Genomic DNA, 21,412 nt, shown 5'->3' on the forward strand with positions numbered 1-21,412 from the left:
AATGTATATGATGTGAACAACAAATATCTAGTTAACTTAGTAAAATGAGAATGTGGGAGGAGACATCACACACAAGCTATTAATTACTTTAATTCGGCGTGCCCTTCCACTCACAAAGTTCAATGCGAAAGCATTTAAGTCAGTCGGTAGAGTCTAAAAGGTTAAAAATTGAAATTTTGAATATAGAATTTAGAAAATATGAAACATGAGAATCTTAATTACAAGGTACGCGCGGTTTTAACGACCAACCTGAGCTGAAAATTACTCACTCACACATAAAAACATGCCCAGCAGATTCATAGGTGCTTACACAATCCTGGCATCTGGCCTGAAAAGAAAACATAAGGAGAAAATTTGCCAACACATACCTGACGGCAAAGATGGGTGATGAAATGGAACACTCTCCAATGTTTCAGCTTCAATCCTTTTAATGAAGTTGTTAGGAATCCAAAGAATGGGAATACATTTTCACAGTACACTCGCGCGCAGATAAGCAAAGAAAAGAAAAAATAATAATTTTAAATTTTGAATTTTCGAATGTAACACTGATATTTTAGCGGAGCTCTCGCTTACGTTTACCGTTCGTGCACGCTTTTTCTCGCAACTTCACTGAGGTCTTCTTTCTTTAAGTGTCTTTAGAATTTGGTACTCGATGCTTCTCCACATCACCAATCCTGGAGAATTCCTGCTGTTGATGGTCGGAGTCTGGATTCGTTTCCTAGATGACCTGTGTCTCTAGATTCCAAGTTGACTGCATTCCTCCTTCTACAGAGATCTATGACTCACACCCGTCACGCTGCATCGAACCAGTTTCCATTGGTCTCTCGAGCATAGTGCGATTGAATTGACTTGCACTAGAAAGTCTTGCTCGACTGAAGCACCAAGAAATCACATGAAGAAAATATTTCTATATACACGAAGCACTAAACTACTAATATACATACATGGTGACGGTGAACTATATACAGTTTTCTACGATGCGGATCATTACTTAGTCCCTACTTGTACAAATCTATTTTGTACTCAGTCTCTGTACGTAGGTACGACACTGGAGGTTATGTTCGAAATATTACTGAATCGAACCATTGGTTCACTGTGCGTTATATTAAAACTGTAGCACTGAGTTTGTGAACGCCACTGAAATAGTAATTTATGTACAGTTTACACTGAATAAAATAATATGCTCATCTTGAGCTTAACACGCGATCACCATGTTTGAAGTTTAAAAGCACACTTGCACGATCAATTGATAATTGCCAATAGTATCTCACTTTGTGGTACTTGTCCACGCACGATGCGTGTGTCACCGTGAATATCTAAAAACTGCCACTTAATAATCAAGCTTGTGGCACACGAAACGTATACCACCGAATCTAAGTAAGCACTACCCCGAGTCTCTTGACCTCTTCGGTTTTATTCAAACAGAAGTTCATTGTTCCTCTGAGACTCACGTCGGGTGAATCCACTTTCAAAACTTCCAAAAAATAGGTGTGTGGGAGTTTTCACCTTCACAGGGACGCTGCCTGTGACCTACTTATTTTGAGCTATAGCAATATTGCATGAACTTTGACACATTACAGTTCACACGAATTAAAGTATCTTGTGTCACTATGCTCATTATGTAGCTTGTTCAATGAGCTTTAACTTGATATATGTCACTAACTAACACAGTACTGTATGATATCAAAATACTTAAACAAACACAAAAAAATTTGTAATATTGTCACTTGCCATGCACTGCGGCCTGTGTCGTGACATGTGCTGCCACCTAATGACCGATAACCCAAACTCTTGTCCAAGTGACGTTTGGGGTTGCATCAATGTATACTGTTTTCGTTCAATGTTTCTTTGATTTAAAAATGTTTATCAAAGTAATTAAATGAAATAAACAGAATTTATACATTATTTAAGCTATGGACAGCCTCTCAAGAGCTGTCATTTCATGACACCTGAAATAAAGGATTGTTTTTCTGGCGAGCGTTCCTTTCCTTGCTCCCAGTATTAGTATTTAGGTGGAGGTTTGAAAAAAAAACTTTCGGTTTGTGTCTTCCCATATGTTACCTCCCAAAACCATCAACCAGGCTTCAGATCATTATTACTACAAGCCAATATTAAAAGACATGTTAACATGTTAACGATCTAAAATTTATGTAAATAGTTCGGGATCATCCAGAAAGTTTATTTTACAACATATCAAAACATACTCAAGTAGCAGAACATGCTAGAGAAGCAGACGAAAATTCTTAAACTACAAAGACATCTGTCGTGTGTTTCTGACACACTACATCGAGGACCAGGGTGGATTCTTCCAAATTTCAAATTCTCTAGGCTCGACAGCCAGGCAGAAGTTCGTTAGGGTGAAAAGGACGCTTACTCTATCTAGGACGCTAAAAGTAGGAGGAGTTATCCAAAATCACACGCTATTGTGTCTCCGATTTGACACGGACACGCTAGATTTTCGTGTGCTGGAGAGCCATTGTATTTTCCGACTTGCCGTCTCCACTGGAACAGTGTACGCTACTGACAAATAGTACACTAGAAGCTGGTGCCTATCTCTTTTTTCTTATGATATTTGAAGCTCTTGGGTTACTATTTCAAAACTAGATGGATACAGTGAATAACTGTAAACACCCAAGCTTCGCTCACACAAAGCAACAGCGTAGATGCTTGCTTTCTTAACGTTTTTTTTTCTCTGAGCTTCTCTGCCTCTACGAAAAGCAAATCCTAGCGTTTTCAAAACTCAACTCCCATGTCCTTCCATATTATAATATGCAAATAATATCAATCTATCGATGTTCATTGTATCCTGTCCTGTCCTGATGCGATATACATGATTAATTATGCTATACAAAACAATATTTATACACGAAATACCAATATTAAATATGCTTCCTCTGCTACATATGTAAATTAATTTAAATTAATATAAAAATCGTCCTATTTAAATGATTAATTATTCATATTATAAAGCAAAAATTTGATATGCAAATTATATATCATAACACCTTAATGTGCTGATTACACTTCCCTTTCCCCGGATAGTGTGCTCACCGAGAGACGTCATCCATAAGACGTGACGGGCTAATTGACCATAGATGCCGAAAGCTCAGAAATCTAAATCTTAATGGATGCATGCTAAACATAGATTTACATAAAAGTAAACCATGAAAGCAGTATCCTAATGAATGAGTTGCAAACTTCTCCTACCGCCTCTAGATATCCGAAGGATATGTGAAATGTACTACGTTGCATACCTGTGATACAGTTATATGTTTCTCGCATTCAAAGATGAATACCCTTTGTCACTAAAATACAATTTCCTTATTTTTTTAAAAAAAGAAAAGCAGTTAGCGTGGACAAGATTCGAACTCCTTTTAAAATAAACATTTTTATGCGGCTCCGTTACGTTATCTACTAAAACAAGAGCGCACGCTTACTAGTTTCTTCCGTTTGTTTTTGTTACTTTTGTGTTGACATGGTACTTTCCACAGGATTTAATATCGTATTATATAATATGCCAGTTTTTTACTTTTATCTGTTATTTTGGTCATGATTTATGATTGTTTTTGACATGTTACTTGAATATTTACTTGGATGCAATTACTATTTCTATTAAATAATGCGTATGCTGCTCTATAACAGAATTCACGGAAAATATATTTCCCTTGTAAGGAGATATGAGGAACGTAAGAATCTAGGTTCAACTTTTTAGACTTACGCTCTGGAAAGTAGTTTAGATTCTTGTAGCCAGGAGTGTATTATTGTCACAAAAGAAAATGCACGTTTATCGCATTGTATCTTTTGCCACTAGAAGCAATGAAACTCAATGAGGAACATATTTCGTTGCAGCCGTAATCGGTCAGCATCATTTACAGTACAGCTAAACAATTTACGTACGCGTAAGAAATAGCCTAGCGGGTGGGATAAATAACCTGTTAATCAGATATGAATGTGTTAAAACCCTATAGGACGTTTTTTTTTCGTTCATGCTCATCAACTTCTTCTTCTCAATGACTTTCAATGCTAAACATCAATCAGTTATTACTTCTTTCCTCGTGTTCACTTCCACCTCAAATTTTATATTTAGACATATATGACCATCTTCTAGATTGGGCCCAAGTTTTGTCAAATTTGCGGCGAGCACCAGGTAAACTTTTTCTTGTAACTACTAAACGAGTTCAAAAATTCATTTCAAACAGTTCATTCGTTTTCCCGCAAGTATCAGAGAGAGACAATCACGATGTCATTTTTATATATTGACAAAGTATTTGAGACTTACTTCTGTTCTTCTTAAAAGCTAATTTTTTAGAAGCCGATGAAGAATGTGCTTACGTATTTTAAAATAAGGTGTTTACATACCTAGTTTCACCTGTCTAATATAAGGGGCTCGAGAGAGATTCTCTTTTCGGTATAATTTCTGAATATCTCTTTCTCTTATAATATTTATGTTAATGAATATGTCATGAGAGAAACACGACTGGAGCCAAATGCTAAGTGCAATATAATAAAAAAAAAACATCATTTCAAGCTTTTCATCTGTTTTATTGTGATGTCAAGACCTACAACTTTGATATAATCATTCTTAAATATTGAGCAAAAGTTAAAGAAATTGTTCCTCTTTCCGAATTAATACCTAAAATTCTATGGTAAAAGCGCTTGGATAGGTGCTCATTTGTTTTTAGTAAGAAAACTATATGGCAAGGTTTATCTCCCTAACGTGAAATATTCTATTTGTGGCATACGTTTTTAACTCTTCTCCTCCGTTAGGATAAGCATTTTACTAAAAATGACGTGAAAACGCAAGTTCGAAGTAGGTGTTGACTATGTTAAAGATTGATTTGAAACGGGTCAGCCATTTTTCGTTACGCTAAACAACGTCTTTTTATTTTGTATAATACATAGATTAATGTTGGTGCTGTATTGTATGCATAAATTATTTCTTGATATCAAATGTAAGTTGTTATGTTTAATGTGGTGAACAGTTCATATCAACATTTTGTGTTATCAATAGTCAACCTGTGAATTTCGTCTGTAAGATTAATCTTACGTTGAATATAATATGTCACACTATTAGTAAATTAGCTTGGACACTAAAATATTGTTCAGTTTTATTTCTCAAAAGATTTTGTTTCCTGTCCAGTCATTGTTTTGCCAATAGCTTAAAAACACCGGCACCAGACCTTTTGCATACAGAGTCTTTAACATTTTCCCCATATACTTCTCCTAGCTTCTTGAGATTTAGTTGAACATTTTCCTCAACATCTTTCCAGTACTGAAAATGGTTCATATAATAATTTACCTTTAGCATCTAATTTGACAGTACTTCTGATTCAAAGGAAAATTAAACTGAACATACAGAATATCATGTTTATATTGCTCATCTTGCAAAAGATTATTTTTTATTTTTCTTTCTTTCATTCTTTCATTCTTTATTTATTTATTTATTTTTACTATCGATACTGTACGTTCTTATGCCTTGGTAAATTATTTGCTTCTGCTCCACATAGATCACTTTCGTCACTATTTTTACCCATGTCACCCGAGTTGGAGATTGCTTTTCACACCCGGTCAAACTTGGATAGACCCGTTAACCAAAACAATCTTAGCTATTTGAACAGATCCGATGGCTCGAAACTAACTGAAATGTCAGTTTTTTATAGGATATATGACACCTACTATTCTAGCTCGAACTTTTACATGTTTAGTTCCCGATGTGACATTTCTTAATATACCAAGTCTTCTATACTTCACGTATAATTTTACGTTTATTGGTCTTCTTATACTAAAAGCAATGCAACGATTTTTCTCATACACTATGCAAAGAGATCGAACAAAACACTGTTTGAGCTGAGCGGCATTTCTTATATTCTTCACATGTTTCATGAGCTCGCCTGCTTAAATTTCACAATTCCTTATAAGAAAAGCATAGATCCTATAACTTATCATTTTTTAATTCTCATGTGTTTGTACCTAGGTACTTTTATGGACCATGTAGTTATCTTTCAGTGCAATTCTTTGACAAACAGCCCCACACATCAAGAGATAAATTTAATTATAGATTTAGTGAGAAGGGGTAGAATCGTGTTGCTAGAATTACATTTAAAATGAAATGGACGTTAATGAAAAATTAGTTTAACGATCCACGATTAAATTCTTTAAGCTAAATGAAACGGGTGATTAGTGACAGTAAATGCTAGTTAAAGTAAAATTTTAGGGATCTACTAACGGGAATCGAACCGGGAGCTACACGCACCAAAGGCGTACGCGCTAGCTACTAGATCAGCAGGAAAGGACAGAGCTCGATTAATAGTGACATACAAATTATTTGTATGTATGACTAGGTTTGTCGTCTCTAAGTCTGTTCTGGTCATACCAAGTCACGAGTTTGCCTGCTCTTAAGTCACAAAATTATTAAACACTTCTATCACAGTTTCCCAATACCAAGTATATTATAACATTTGTTCCAACCAAAACAGATGAAAAATGACTGTGGGCAGATAGTTTGTTTCTTAAAACAATGTTCAATTCCTTGGATATTTTGCTAGTTTAATGAGTCTATAACGACAATTTTATAGCCACGGGGTGGCAAATTGTGTTGAATTTTTCAAGATTTAAAATTCTTAACATATTTCAGATTCTATCTAGAATCGGATTCAAGATGTATCTTTCAAGGTGAAGTTCCCCTATATATTTAAGAAACTTGCGTTTCAGCATATAAAAGCAGATATTTTTGTTAGCTTCCAATACTTCATTGCAGTTTATTTTATCATAAACTATTAACTAATTTAGTAAAGAATTGTTCATAATGTTTGTCAGATTATCTTGACATTTTCAAGTACAAATGAATTATTTTTCTATTAATTTATGTAACGAAATGTAATGGCACATTGACATTTTTGAACTACGCTCTCTGTTTTGTTTAAAATTAAAGATGAGCATTTTATATCTAAGTAAAAAAAAAAACTGATTTTAGTTTTGTTTAGTTCCAGAAATAGAGATGATCTAAGTCAATGCGCAGACCCTACATAAGATAACTCAAATTAATCTTGTTGGCCATAGCATCTCGTTATGGAAAACAATTTAAGAGAATTCAATTTAGTTTTCAGCTGTAAACCTATTCATAGCTTTTTTAAATTAATAACAAAATCTAGAACGATCTTTACGTTTGTAAAATTCTACTTCATCTTCTTTGCTTAACAACAACGAAAAAAAGAAGGATTGCAGAATGTCAAATCACACCTAAAATTGTAATCACATTTTTTTCTTTTTGCTGTTGCCCTACGTGATCAATTAAAATACAAAAGCAAAGCGCGACGAAGTTTCAACACGTGTTGTGTGGTTAGGAATTCTATACGGACCCAATGAGCTGTGGGACAATAAAGTGCTTCGGGTAGAGATGCCTATAAGGGGAGAGATGCTAGTTTTGCTATAACTTCGTCGTAACAACAACATATGGCACGAGCTTGCGCAGGCTGTTAGCGGAGGTCAAGAAGAAGGAAGGGACGTCGTCAGTCACGTCGATGAGTTTGTTATGCGCTTGTTTCATGGTAAAATGTAGAAATTATCAATACATTTACACATGTTTTTGTTTGTGAATAAGTCGTATTTTCTGCATGAGTTTGTAATGCAATTAATAATGACGCGAAATACGTAGTTGCTGTATAGAGAGGATTACAGTGTTTAAGTGTACGTGAGTCTCAGCATATCTTGTGGCAGTTTGGTGCGAAAATTCAGCTGGCATCTTTCCCCGCTGTTTGGAAAAGTTGCTACATCAATGGCGGGTAAAGATGCATGTGTACATTTTCTCGGGTAAAGATGCAAGTTTAATCCTTCTCGGGTAGTCACGAAGTTCCTAACTTCGCGATTAATATCAAGAAAGTTGAAAATGAAAATATACAGAACTGTTATTCTCCAGGTATTATTTTAAAGTTCGGAAAGGGGGAACGTTTGATATAGCGGCTATGAGTTCCACAAGAGTTAGTTATTAGTAAAATCCTTCGTATACAATGCATATACACTATATACATATTCCATAATACATCGTATGATCATTGTGTATTTATATTTTTCCAGGTTGTCTTGGTCATGAATATTTAAAATTGCTTTTTGCCTGCATAAAGACACTACAAAATGCAGGATTTGCTCCAACTGGAAGAGAGATACGAACACTAGCATACAACTTCGCCGAACGTTATGGTGTGAAGCATAAGATTAACAAAAGGAATGGAATGGCTGGATACGATTGGTTGCAGTCTTTTATGAGATTTCCTACGTTAGTAAGAAGAAAATTTCAGAATTTGTCTCGCGATCGAACAGAAGCTATGAATCGTGAGAATGTTGGAAATTATTTTTAACTTCTTTCAGAAGTCTGTGAGAAACATTATTTACTCAACAGAGCAGGTAGTATTTCTAATTGTGATGAAATAGGAATACAATTAAATTCTTGTTCAGAAACTGTAGTAGCAGCAAAAGTTTCTAAACAAGTTAGCGTGCTTTCGTCAGCACACAAAGTTGAAAATATTTCACTGATTGCTTGTTCCAATGCAGAAGGCAATTTTCTGCAAATATTATGTATTTTGAGAAATAAAAATAAGAGGTCCAAGTGGGAAGATGCTATTTCTAATGATTTTAGAGTAGTTATGAATCAAAAACATGCCTATACAAATTCTGAAATCTTTATGAATTGGTTGCAAAAAACACTTTCTGCCACGCAAACACCCCAGGAAAAATCTTACTCATTCTGAACGGCCACTCTTCGCATTGCACTAATCCTGATATGCTATACTTTGCAACAGAAAATGATATTATCATGCTTTGCCTCCTCAGTCACTGCTCTCATTATTTGCAGCCATTAGATAAGAGCTTTTTTCGTTCATTGAAGCGTTGTTCCTACAGAGCTGTGTCACAATGTCAGCGAACACATCTACATAGAAAACTAACCAGGTCACTATTTCCTATCTTGCATCGTCAAGTCTGGGATAAAGCTGCAACACACAGAAATGGTACTTCAGATTTCCAAGCATGTGGGATCTTGCCCTACGATCCTAAAATCATCCTTTATGAAGCTTTTGCTATTTCAGATTTTAGTGTTGCTTCAACTAACGAACGAAATTCTGCTTCTCCCTCTCCATGAGACGACAACACTTTTTCAGAACACCTTCCTCAAGATTCTGCAAGTCTTAGCTGCTCAAATGACTTTTCTCAATCTTCTATTCCTGCATCTTCCGTTAATATTGTACGTTCGTTCTCCCTTCCTCAGAAAACATCTTTTGAAGACATCTCCAATTCATCCCGTAGATCGCGAAGAAACCCAAACTGATAGGAGATGGAAAACAAAAAGAGCAGCACATATTTTAAATGACACTGAACATACACTCGCAAAACGCACTAGGAATAAGCAGCAAGTAAACGTTGAAGTAGCAACAATGTCCTCTTTCAGTTCTGGAGGAAGTTCTGGTTACAAATTGAAGAAACTTCCTAAGAGATCATCTGCAAAAGTAGGGCTATGTCTAAATAACAGAAGGGATGATGTTTCCTCCAATGACCATTGCTGTATATGCGGTCGATGTTATTACGATCCAAAAGGTGCAAACGTGGCATGGATCACATGTAAGATCTGTAACATGTGGTTGCACGAAAATTGTGTAATATTTCCTTATACATGTGTCGCATGTCACAACTGAGTTCAAATGTTATAAATATAAGTATATATGGTAGGAAACACCGTTTTGACCATACCTTTTTCTCATGACTAATGGATTTAAGTTAGTTTGAGTTGTACGCGTATTTTCCGGTATCTTATACTAACTATTAGGTAAACATGAAGACTCAATATTGCATTATAATGTAGCTAATACTTATTCTACGGATATAAACTAATCCTATAAAACATATTACCTTTGGAGTCCCTACATAATACTGCTTTTATTTTAATTCATGAAGTTTCCTTTTGTATGAGAAGTACAGTATTTTCAAACTAACTATATTTATACTTTTATGTATTTCTTTATGCTACATATAACTGTGTTGGGTCATGACAAGCTTATTGTGTGTGTTTGTACTGAAATAAAAGCATTAACGTATTTCTTTGTTAATTGTAACTACAATTTTATTATTGTGGCATCTTTCCCTGAAGCACTAGGCATCCCTACCCGACATATCGGGGTAAGATAGCAAATTTCATTAGTCATTCCTTCAATAAATTGTCAGTGCACCATAGAAGTTCAACATGTGATATTTACAGCAATTGTGCGTTAGATCTGTAGCTATTCATTGCTGTACAGTTTGCCTTTTATCACCACATTATTCAAGAGATACAGTCCTCAAAATGAAAAAGTATGGCGTCTTCCCCCGTTCTACTTTATAGCCGAACACATATATTCTTAAGTATGTGACTAATAGCCGCAAGTTTCAAGCGTTGAAAGAAAGTTTTTTCTCCTTCTTTTCATTAAGTTTTATGATATTTCATAATGTCTTGTGCGAATTTAAAAGAGAAAGATAATATAGTTAAGGATTTTGTTAGAGATCGGGGTTTTTAAAACCTTTCGAACATTTAAGTAAATCGCAAAGCGGTAGAAAGGTACGAGTACCAATTCCATTCTCATAGTAAGGGGACACTACTCATACGATACTATCCCTCAAAAAACAAACATTTTCTTTTGTGACAGATAATATCAGTCAATGCATCAAATGGCAGCAACAAATCACAATACTACATAGAATCAATAGTTTATAGAATTTTTAGTGTTACATTATTACCAGTGGCGTACAAAAATGGGTGAGCAAGATATTATGGAAAAATAAACATTTACTATATTAAGGTATATATATATATATATATATATATATATATATATATATATATATATATATATATATATATATACCGAAATTATACGTGTCTTAAAATGATAAATTAAGTGTTTTAACCCCCTTGATTACTCTGTGTACGCAACTATTATAATTTATATTGTTTTAATAAAGTTCAAACAAGTGTGACACGATGTCTTAGGTGTACAGTAAAGTGTGTCATGAGTCAAAAATTTCGGAACCACAGTTGTAGTTTATCACTTACGCAAATTAAATAAAGCAAAGTGGAACAACTATCATGTGAACGTTAGGTTCAAAATAATGTTTTAAAATATATAAAGATGTTCATATAAACATTGGAATAATATTCGGGTAGCATTTGAACAATTATTTGAATAATGTTCAAAATTTATACAACTATTGAAACGAACACTTAAATATTAAAAATTCTAATAACCAGAATCAACATTATCGAATACTTATTCCCTTCTTGAATACCTATTCAAAATATTAAGGTTGTCCGTTTCAAGTAAATATTAAGTCTCTGCATCTTGAATTTAACCAGAGCCCTGCAAACCCAGGCCCGGCCAGGATGGATCTGTATTCTGTGCTTTGCTCGACCCGATCCGGCCCGGCTCGAATCTCGAGCCGGGCGGAGAACGGGTCGGGCTCTAACCGGGCCGGGCACAAACGAGCCGGGCTCAAAACGGACCGGGCAAAAACGGGCCGGGCGTAACCGGCCTGAGAACAACCAAGTCTGAAAAGTCAAGTCAATCCTTCAATATACAATGGAGATGAGAAATACGAAGTCATAATATTGCAATGTCTATTTGTCTTTCGCGAATGATAAAACCGTTTGAAAGGTTACCCAAGGTTTGCTTTCTATATCCTTATTCTGTCTGTTTATTTGTCATCTGTACTTACTCTGTCCAGCCATGTTTATTACATAATAAAGCTCATGGACCTAAAAGCCTTATACTACACTGATTAGTGCGTCACGACAAACAAAGAAGATACGTAAAATTGCAACACCGTATGTAATACTAATACTACAACTACTACTGCTAATACTACTATTACTATTACGATTACGAATGCTAGTGCTAATTCCACTATTGCTGCCGCTGCTACTACTATTACTACTACCACTACTACTACTACTCATTACTATACTAATACGACAGTGAATAACACTACTGCCATTACTAGTAAGACGAAAACAAAACAATGAAAATGAAATCTTTGAGTTTTACGTCCCACAGTTATGCCGGCTAGGCTAAAGGAGACAGTGGTGATGAGAAATGAATGAAATGGTGGAATGAATAAAATGGGAGGAAACGGGAGAACGCCGAGAAAAGCCCCACACACGGTGTTTGTCCACCACAAAGTTCACTTGGCGAGAGCTGGGATCGAACCAGGGACCACATGCACCAGAGGTGAACGCTCAACCACTGAGCCATCGTTACAGGAACACCTAATCGACCCTGGCGTCTTGGTAATTTATTTGATCATTATATTTTGTTATATTTGTAGTATCATACTATAAACAATACAGGAACATATAACACCATTTGGTATTTGCCTTGCTAATTGAACATTATTACAAATTGCACTGATCTTATGAACACGCCAGTTCACGGTTTTGGCCTCCGTGGTCTAATGGTAGCGTACCAAATTCTACTTAGTAGGTCAAGTACTTGACTTTATCATACGTTCTTTAGGTAACTACGGCTCAGGGCGTATGGATGATGATGGGATGAATTGGTGGAATGAAAACAGTGGGAGGAAGCGGGACCACCCCGGAAACTCTCAAGCACACGGTGTTTGTCCACCACAAAGCTCACATAGCACAAGCAGGGATTGATCCGACGACCTCTAGCACCAGATGTGAGTGCTTTACCTACTGAGCCACCGTTGTCCCTCGTAGATCAAGCATCGGTTCATATTCTACGCAGACCGGCCATAATAACTACCATTTCTCCTATTTTTTCTGTACTTAGAAGGTAAATTCCGTACCACCAGACATGTCACCTCTGACGCGAAGTCGTGCAGTTGTAGTAGTATTAGCAGTGGTCGAAGTAGTAATAGTAGAAGTAGTAGTAGTAGTAGTAGTAGTAGAAGTAGTAATTGTAGTAGTATTACAGTACTTTGCAGTCTCGAATAAAGAGTCAGTTTCCCAAACACATTATGATTAACCTAGGCTGACAACATTAGTTTCCGATCCGTTATTCAGAACGTCCGGGCCGAGCCGGGCCGGCCCGGCTCGGCTCGGAAATAAATGTGCCCGGTTCGGCCCTATAGCATTTGTGTCCGACCTGGAATATGCCCGGCCCGGTTCGGGCCCGGTCCAGTTCGATATTACTTGAAACGGACAGGGCAGGGCCGGGCGGGCACATTCCGGGCCGAACCGGGCGCGCCGGCCCATGCAGAGCTCTGAATTTAACTCTGAGACCACGATGCCTCAGTAACAATCTCCTTACCTTTATTTTCAGCGATACAACTTCGAACCCTGATTGCGCCATGTAGGCTTCGTAGTGGGTAAAAATTCTGAATAATGGGTGGTGCGATATACTTACGTTTCCTCCTATTTAGCTATTCTACTAGTTACAATATTTCGTCTCTGTAGAGAACTTACGATAATACAACATACAATATTTTACTTTTTAGTATAGACTCTGGAACACTATTCTATAGAGTACAAACTTTAATCGAAATGACATTATAAAAACCCATTCTAACGTAGATACTACGTTCTAAAAGTTATTTCAAAAGTATCAGCCTCTTTCCCGACCCTAAACACTATGAATTCGATACTATACTTAGTAACCTTGAGTATTTTATAATTCACCCTTTCTCACCTACGTTGACAATGAGGGCTGAACGTAGACTGAACAACCCTGGAAGTCAGTATTCAACTTATCGATTCCGGAAGCTATGAATTCGACACTAATACGTATTGTTTTCCATTATTTTTATATGTCACCCAATCCCGACCCCCTACACGGGGTGTAGCAATGTCTTAACCACATCGGGAGCTGAACTTAGACTTAAAGTCGTCGGGACTGTCAGTATTCATATCAGTGACCCCAAAAACTATTAATTCCCTATTATCTGTCGTATTTTTATTATTTTTACGTCAGCCATATCTATGCACACTTTTGGAAGAGCTAATAATGTATTTCTCAATAGCAATGTTTCCCAGATTGTAATTCATAGGTGTACCAAGTTTGGTTGAAATAATTCCATGAGTTTCAGAGTTATGGTGTAACATACACACGCAAATAGATCTTTATAAATGTAGGTGTATGAGGCGTGAGGAGCAGGGCCAAAGATGTTACTCCTGTCACAAAATAAGACAGTAAGTAGAAAAAACGACAGACAACGCATTTGAAGTTACCCATATTACAAAATAAAATGCCAAATAAAATAAATAATGACAAGAAACGCATTTAGCATTGCCCCTGTAAATTACGAGACAGATGACATGACCTTTCTTGAGTTGAGTTGATTTTGACTTTAACGTCCCGTTCAGCAGCGAGGCTATATGAGACGTGGACCTACTGATTAACGTGGAATCCGAACCACATGAGCTCTAGCCGGGAATCGAACCCGGGTCTCCCACGCCAGAAGCGCGTATGCTAACCGCTTAGCCACGTAGGAGCTCTATAACCTTTCTTGTCCAACTAGGGAAGGTCGCGAGGTGTTACTCTGACTTCATATCGATACTATGCTAAATCGACTAGTTTTTACATATAAAACAGATACGCAAACGGAGAAATCCTCGATCGGAAATGTGTTCGAATTACGAGCGTTCAAAGTTCAAAATTGAACAGATATTGCGAATAGTTTGAAGTTACCATTCTTTGAGATAGACGCTTCATTTTTGGTATCGGAAATTTTCTTGTGTACCCAACACAGTGGTGTGGTAAAAACATACCCAGTTTGCAAGATAAGGACACTTATTGAGGGAGTGAAGGGTTATGGCGTCTTACAACTTGCAAATTGCCTCCTGTTTTGCACACTGTATCGATAAGCTAATAAAATGTATTTTCTACCCCTATTCTACTGTACTATCATTCAAATATCACTTTCCTGTGTGCCCACCTTAAAACTGAATATGATATTTGTCTCCGAAATGCTTTGCCAGGCGTGCGAAATTCAATAAAGAACGTTATGGAATTCATAATTAATGTTGTATAATCTATATTGTGACGTTCTTCCCCTTCTGTAGGTAGGAGTGAGACGAATATTTTTAGAATGGCTCTATCAGCAATATGTTGTTTTTCCCAGATCAACTGTCCAACAAAAAGTTTGCACTGGGGCTCACAACATACTATCATATGTGGAAAACAAAAATCAGTTTATTATTAAAATGAAGTTAATCTATAAAAAATTATCCACCACAGGCTGGCAGTGACAGTGAATACGAATATCAGTTTTACACCACCGGCATTTCATTTGTAGTCAATCGCACTGAATTGGCGCTTCAAACTAATCGCGCTGTGCCAGAGTGGTCGGCTGCGGAACTATCCTGAGCGGCATTCCGAACCCTGTCGGGCTATACTTATGGATTGCGGAAGACGGTGTTTCAATACGTCACCGCTTGCCATGCCTTTGAGTTTTCAGCGAGTTGAAATGCAGATTATAGGAAAATATTGCTCAAACTCCAGGGAATATATCAAGATATTCAGCAACAATATAGGTCGAAAAGTTAAAAAAGAAAATGATTAGCCGGAATGTGTGCTCAAAGCTGTGAAAAGGGTTTCTTTCATTCTGGAGAAGATCGATGTTTGCATTCATTGTCGCTAGCTGATGGTTTGTCATTTGGCCACATTTATCACAGATTATTATCGTAAAATAATAACTGAAGTTTGGTCACTATTTTCCAATAATTGCCATTAAAATCAGTTGACAAATTATAAAAAGAATTGCTAGCGATGAGATATTGAAACACCGTCCTTCACAGAGGCCGACTGGGTTCGGATCTCGTTCATGTTAGTTCCGCGGTCAAGCGTTTTGGAGACAAATGTTATTGTTCAATTTGAAGGTGGCCACACAGGAAAGTGATAATACAGTCGAATGAGGGTGGGAAATACATTTTCTCAGCCTATCGATCCGACATGCCAAACAGAAAACCATTTACAAGTTGTAAAGCACCATTACACCTCGCCCTCTCCATAATAAGTGTCCTTATATTGCAAACTTCGTACTCACACTGTACTCGGAAGCCAAGAAAACCCGCTGATACCAAAAATGAAGCGTGTATCTCAAAAATAGCTACTTCAAACCTTTTCGCAAAATGTGTTCAATTTTGAACTTTGAACGCTCGTAATTTGAACACGTTTCCGAACGAGGATATCTCTGTTTACGTAATTGTTTCATATGTAAAAACCGAGTCGATTGAGCACAGTATCAATATGAAATCAGAATAACACCTCCTTACCTTTCCTAGTAAGCTTGGGCTCAAATGGCTAATCTTGGCACCAAAGAGCTAAGCGGCAATGAAAGCACAGTAATCGGCGAAAGACTCCGATGTATTCAGCATCTTAGTCATTTTATTTTTCACCCCTTCTGAGCCCCATACAAATGGAGATTGAATTTGGACTTTAACGATATCTGGAGTGCTACTACTCATCTCAGCAACCCAGAAAACTATGTATGTGACAATAATATAGGTCACATTCGATTATTTTCCCATATCACTCCCTTCCCACCTCTTAAGGCTGACAATGGGAACCGAACGTGAACTTAAACATCGAAGGTGTCACTATTATCTCTCCGACCCTGGACTAAGGATTAATCACTACTACCAATCATTTTTTATTATTTTTACAAGTTACTCCTTCCCACAGTTCCGAGGGGCGGTAGTGGATCTTACTCACACTAGAAGCTGAACTTGAACTTAAACGGCATTGGGATTGTTAACAATTAACTTAGCCGTCCCGAAAACAATTGCTTCAACATTAACATTAGTCTTTTTTGTTTATTTTATATGTCACCCTTCCGCCCCCCCCCCCAGGCGTGCTGATGGAGGTTGAACTTGAACTTAAACGGCATCTGAAGTGTCAATATTTATCTAAGTGACCCTGAAAACTATGGACTCAATATCAATATCGTACATTTTCGATCATTTTTATATGTATCCCCTCTCGCTCCCCTTAGGAGCGCAAGTGTGGTTTTACCTTCATTGGAGGCTGAACTTCTAATTAAATAGTATCAGGACTGCCATCCATTAACTTAGCGACGCTGAAAACTATGGGTTCGACACTAATATCGGTAGTTCTGAATTATTCTTACATGTCAGCACATGAAGTCACACATCAGTCGAGTAAGTGAAATCACAAAGACAGTCACTTTCACTTTTATTTTTTTATATACAGTATCTCTCCCACCGACAAAGAAAAACTTTCCAGTTCCGAACCCCATCTATGTTGAAAATATGATTGAGATCGGTCAGGTAGTTCAACAGTTATTAACTCACAGAGATAGTCACTTTCGTATATATATATATATATATATATATATATATATATATATATATATATATATATATATACATACCTCCCCTACGTTGCTCCCTCAGAGTGAAATGACAAAAAAAATATGCCAGGCCCGAACCTCATCTATTAAAAAAATGATCAAGATTGGTCTTTTGGTTCAAGATTTATTAGGTTTTATTTTATTTTTATATCTCCCCCTCACCCCCCGTTAAGTACTACCTTCAAAGTGAATAGATAAAAGCACTCCCAGTCCCGAACCTCATCTATGTTGAAAACTTGATCGGTCGGGTGATTCAAGAGATTAAGAGTCACATAGTCACTTTAAATTTTATAATAATTAATAAGAAGATAGGATGACAAACAAAAAGTTACAACATAGTAAACGACAAGGTCATAGCAGTAAAACTAGCTACCAAACTCAAGGATAGAACTATATCCAGGTATATATGCCAACGTCAGGACACGACAATGAGGAAGTTGAGCAAGTTTATGAATGAAGCTATCGAAAAAGTTATGAAAGACGTAAAAGACGAAGAAAATCTTATTCGGATAAGTGATTGAAATGCAATCGTAGAAGGACAAGAAGGGAAAACAGTAGGAAAATACAGACTAAGGAAGTGCAATGAAAGAAGAGAATGATTGAATTTTTAACAAGCTAGTAGTATCAAATACTTCGTTTAAGGACCATAAGCACAGGATTTTTAAGTGGAAAATGCCAGGAGATCTATAGAAATACAAAATATATTCGTTAAGGAGAGGCTGAGTAATCATATTAAGAACTGTGGAAGTTACCCTGGAGCGGATGTGGATAATAACCACAACTTATTCGTGATGAAAAGTGAGTTGAAATTTAAGAACATATGATAAAGAAGAAAAATGGAAGACTTCATACAGACAAGCTGAAGAACAAAGAAATGCTAGGAAGTTGCGTGAAGAAGACAATAGTTAAGATAGCACAAGAACCAACGAAGGAAAAAGTTAAGAAAGAATGGTAATTTATAAAAGCTGACCTGCTTACTGCCGCAAAGGAAGTGTTGGGTAACCAAGAAAATAGCCGTGAAATAATGGTTCACCAAGGTAATTCTGGATTTAAATGAGAAGGAAGTTGAAGAATATCAACAATAATGAGGCTAAAACACAGTATAAAAGAATAGAAATCGGATTATGCTGGCTGAGAGACGCTCATGCCACACACTATTTACATTGCTAAATTCTGGTTCGGCCATCCCGACAGTTTTCAGGGTTTCCCTCAGTACCACCAGGCCTATGCCTGAATGGTATCTGTACTGAAATGGACCTGGATGGCCCCTACCTGGATGGATATCTCAATTCTTTCCCAGAACACATGCCATTCCTACCAGCGTAGGGTTTCGGTGTCCACATGAATCTAAACTTTTTCGAGTAGTTGCTAGTGTTGCTAGGAGACGAGAACTTTTCCTGTCTCGTCTCATTTCAAAAACGAGACGTACCTTCGAGACGAGACAACGAGACAAGACTGTCCTACTAATTTCGTTTACTTTGTCCACTCGTACATTACACATGCATGTTTGTATTATTTAGTAGTCTTCCATATGCCATATGTTTCTAGTTCTTGCACTTTATTTTCATCTTTGTTACGACTAAGTCCCATGTCTTCGTATTGCAGTTGCTTACATAATGTGCTACTTCTATTCATTCCAAACGACTCCCCCTTTCATGTATGATAACTCAAGATCACATTCTTCCCTGTTTTAACTCCTGCCTGATGTTGCCGGTATGCAACCCCACATAGCAAATGTACACTCCTGTGCCATATTGACAATGTTGGCGATATGACATTTCCGAAAACAAATCATTGCTTACTGTTCGTATAGCCTTCGAACCGTGCAACTTTAGACACACATTTCGACAGACAATTTCAGGGGATTCCAAACTTCTTTTGGAGAATAACTTGCACACGAATGTCACGATTTCAGCATAGGCATTTTTAAATATAGCAGGTTCGGTTTCTTTGATGTGACCTTGCCGCCTTAGTTCTGTCATTCAGGACAGTGGAGCTATGGAACTCTAAAGTTATTTTTTCCAGGCTTTCGGCATCCTGTATCTCCCAAACTGTCGAGCAGCTCGCATATGTTCGAAGGACTTTTTTTTTTCTCGTACAGGTGTTAGAAATCACCTGCTGAAGTTTGTCCACATCGTTACCGTTCACCCTGTATAATTCATTACAATGTTACACCATTAGTTTCTGTTTCTTGAAAGTTGCTAATCACTATTTTTTATGCACACTCCTGGTTTGTTGGACACTCCTCTGGTTGCTATACCCAGACGCAGTGTGTTCCATGTGTTGAAATTAATCGATTATTTTTATTAAACATTCACGCATCCTTATCTAGTTTCGGTTTATGAGTAATTTTATACGTCTCTACAAATAAATAATCCATTGGTTAGAGGTTGCAAGATCTAGTAGTCCATACTATAAGTCAATTTCAACCGACCTACCTAATAGAATAGATTAAATAAGTTACTCAACTACACGATTTATAATTTTCTTAAAATGTCCAAATGAATCATACCTAGAAGAGAAAAAAATAAAAATGAGAAAATTTTGTACTCACTTTACCGAAACTTGCTGCATTTACAGGCTGCATCCCATTCTTCTCACAGAAGTCGACATAATGCATGTATAACGTGTTTCGTGGGATACACACGCCGTCGGCTGTTTCGTAGTTTTCTTCCAGCCAAATGAGGGTCGCTGGCGTAGAATGAGGGCGGAGATTATCCCCTACTTTTCTTACAGGACCTGCAAAATATTAAATATCATGTACTGTACATGTTAATAGATTAGTAAAAAATACACGATTAGAAGTAATGCTAAATTTTGTTTCATGTTGCTTGGTTTCATGTATAAATTACGAAAAGTATAGTTTATGGTAATCCAGTAGTATGATAATTTGTTTTACTTAAAACAAATTACTTCTAGGGCTATATCCAGACTGGAGTCTAAATTTTATTCGAAGTTAAAATTTAGCAAAATATTGAATTACTGAAAATAATTAAAATGTTTTATCAAAATATTTAGAAAGATCCGAACCCAAAGGGCCCACATGACAGGAATTCTTTCCCCTGAGTGCTCATGCACCACTACCATATAAATTAATGCCACTTTAATGGAAAACTTTCGTATATTTTCTGTTTTTTTTTTTTTTTTTTTTTTTTTTCACTAGAAGGCACTCTACGAAATATATAAATAAGCCTTTCCACTACCGATTTTAAATTTAATGATTAATCGCTCACAAGTAAATTTTTACGTATATTAACGTAAATTTCAATGTTGAATATTTTAAAATTTCTCAAGTCACTACTTCTCTAGTATATCTTTATTAATAAATTATGTAGTTAAAGTCCACTCATATACAACTTTCTTCACAATGCAATAGTCCATATCAAGTAATAACGGAATATTATATTCAGTTGTCTAATTCCAATAAGTTACCCTAGGTAGAGTGTTTTCACCACTACTGTACATGCATAAGTGATATATCAAAGATACCAGCGGGCATCTCGTCTTTGTCATTTGTTTATGATACAGTTCTTTATTCCTGTAGTTTTCAATACAATCAATAAATAAGTACAACGTGCAATATATATTGTTTAAATCAACAGTACTACAAGTCTCAGTAACACAAACTTCTTTAGACATAAAATCGTAACACATTACTTCTCAATATCAAGATTCAGATACGTCCAAACTTTAACGTAAAAATTTAAGAGTAATATTTAAAGCGAAGCTTAAATGGAAACCTCCTTTTCAAAATGTTGCGCAAAACGTAAACAACAGACTACAACTATTGAAGTGTTTAGGTGGAACTCTTTGAGATTTACAACCCAATCTCGTTGAAACGTATAAAGTATTTCTTCAGCTATGTCTGACATAGTGATATTCATCTGATCTGTCTCTGTCCGATTACTTCGTCTTCCCAAATATAAAAAATACAGTGGCGAAATAGGCGTTTGCAGATTATAAGGTTGTTATTAATACGATGGAAACCTGGTTTGCGTCCAGTTTCACATACTTTTATGTCGATGGTAATCACGGACTTATGCATAGATGTGAGAAATGAAAA

The 21,412-nt window shown here is 36.5% G+C and overlaps 1 protein-coding gene across 1 annotated transcript in view; it reads right to left on the reverse strand.

The window, feature by feature from the left end:
* LOC145688190 (transcription factor RFX4-like) overlaps positions 1-21,412 on the reverse strand; it is a 390,217-nt gene that overhangs the window by 147,625 nt on the left and 221,180 nt on the right. The window contains exon 4 of the mRNA XM_081762061.1: positions 19,904-20,088. Within this exon, the coding sequence (XP_081618187.1) occupies positions 19,904-20,088 (185 nt within the window). The remainder of the gene's footprint in view (positions 1-19,903; positions 20,089-21,412) is intronic.

Source organism: Thermobia domestica, chromosome 6 (genome assembly GCF_964235325.1).
Source record: "Thermobia domestica chromosome 6, izTheDome1.hap1.1, whole genome shotgun sequence".
Taxonomy (NCBI): Eukaryota; Metazoa; Arthropoda; class Insecta; order Zygentoma; family Lepismatidae; genus Thermobia; species Thermobia domestica.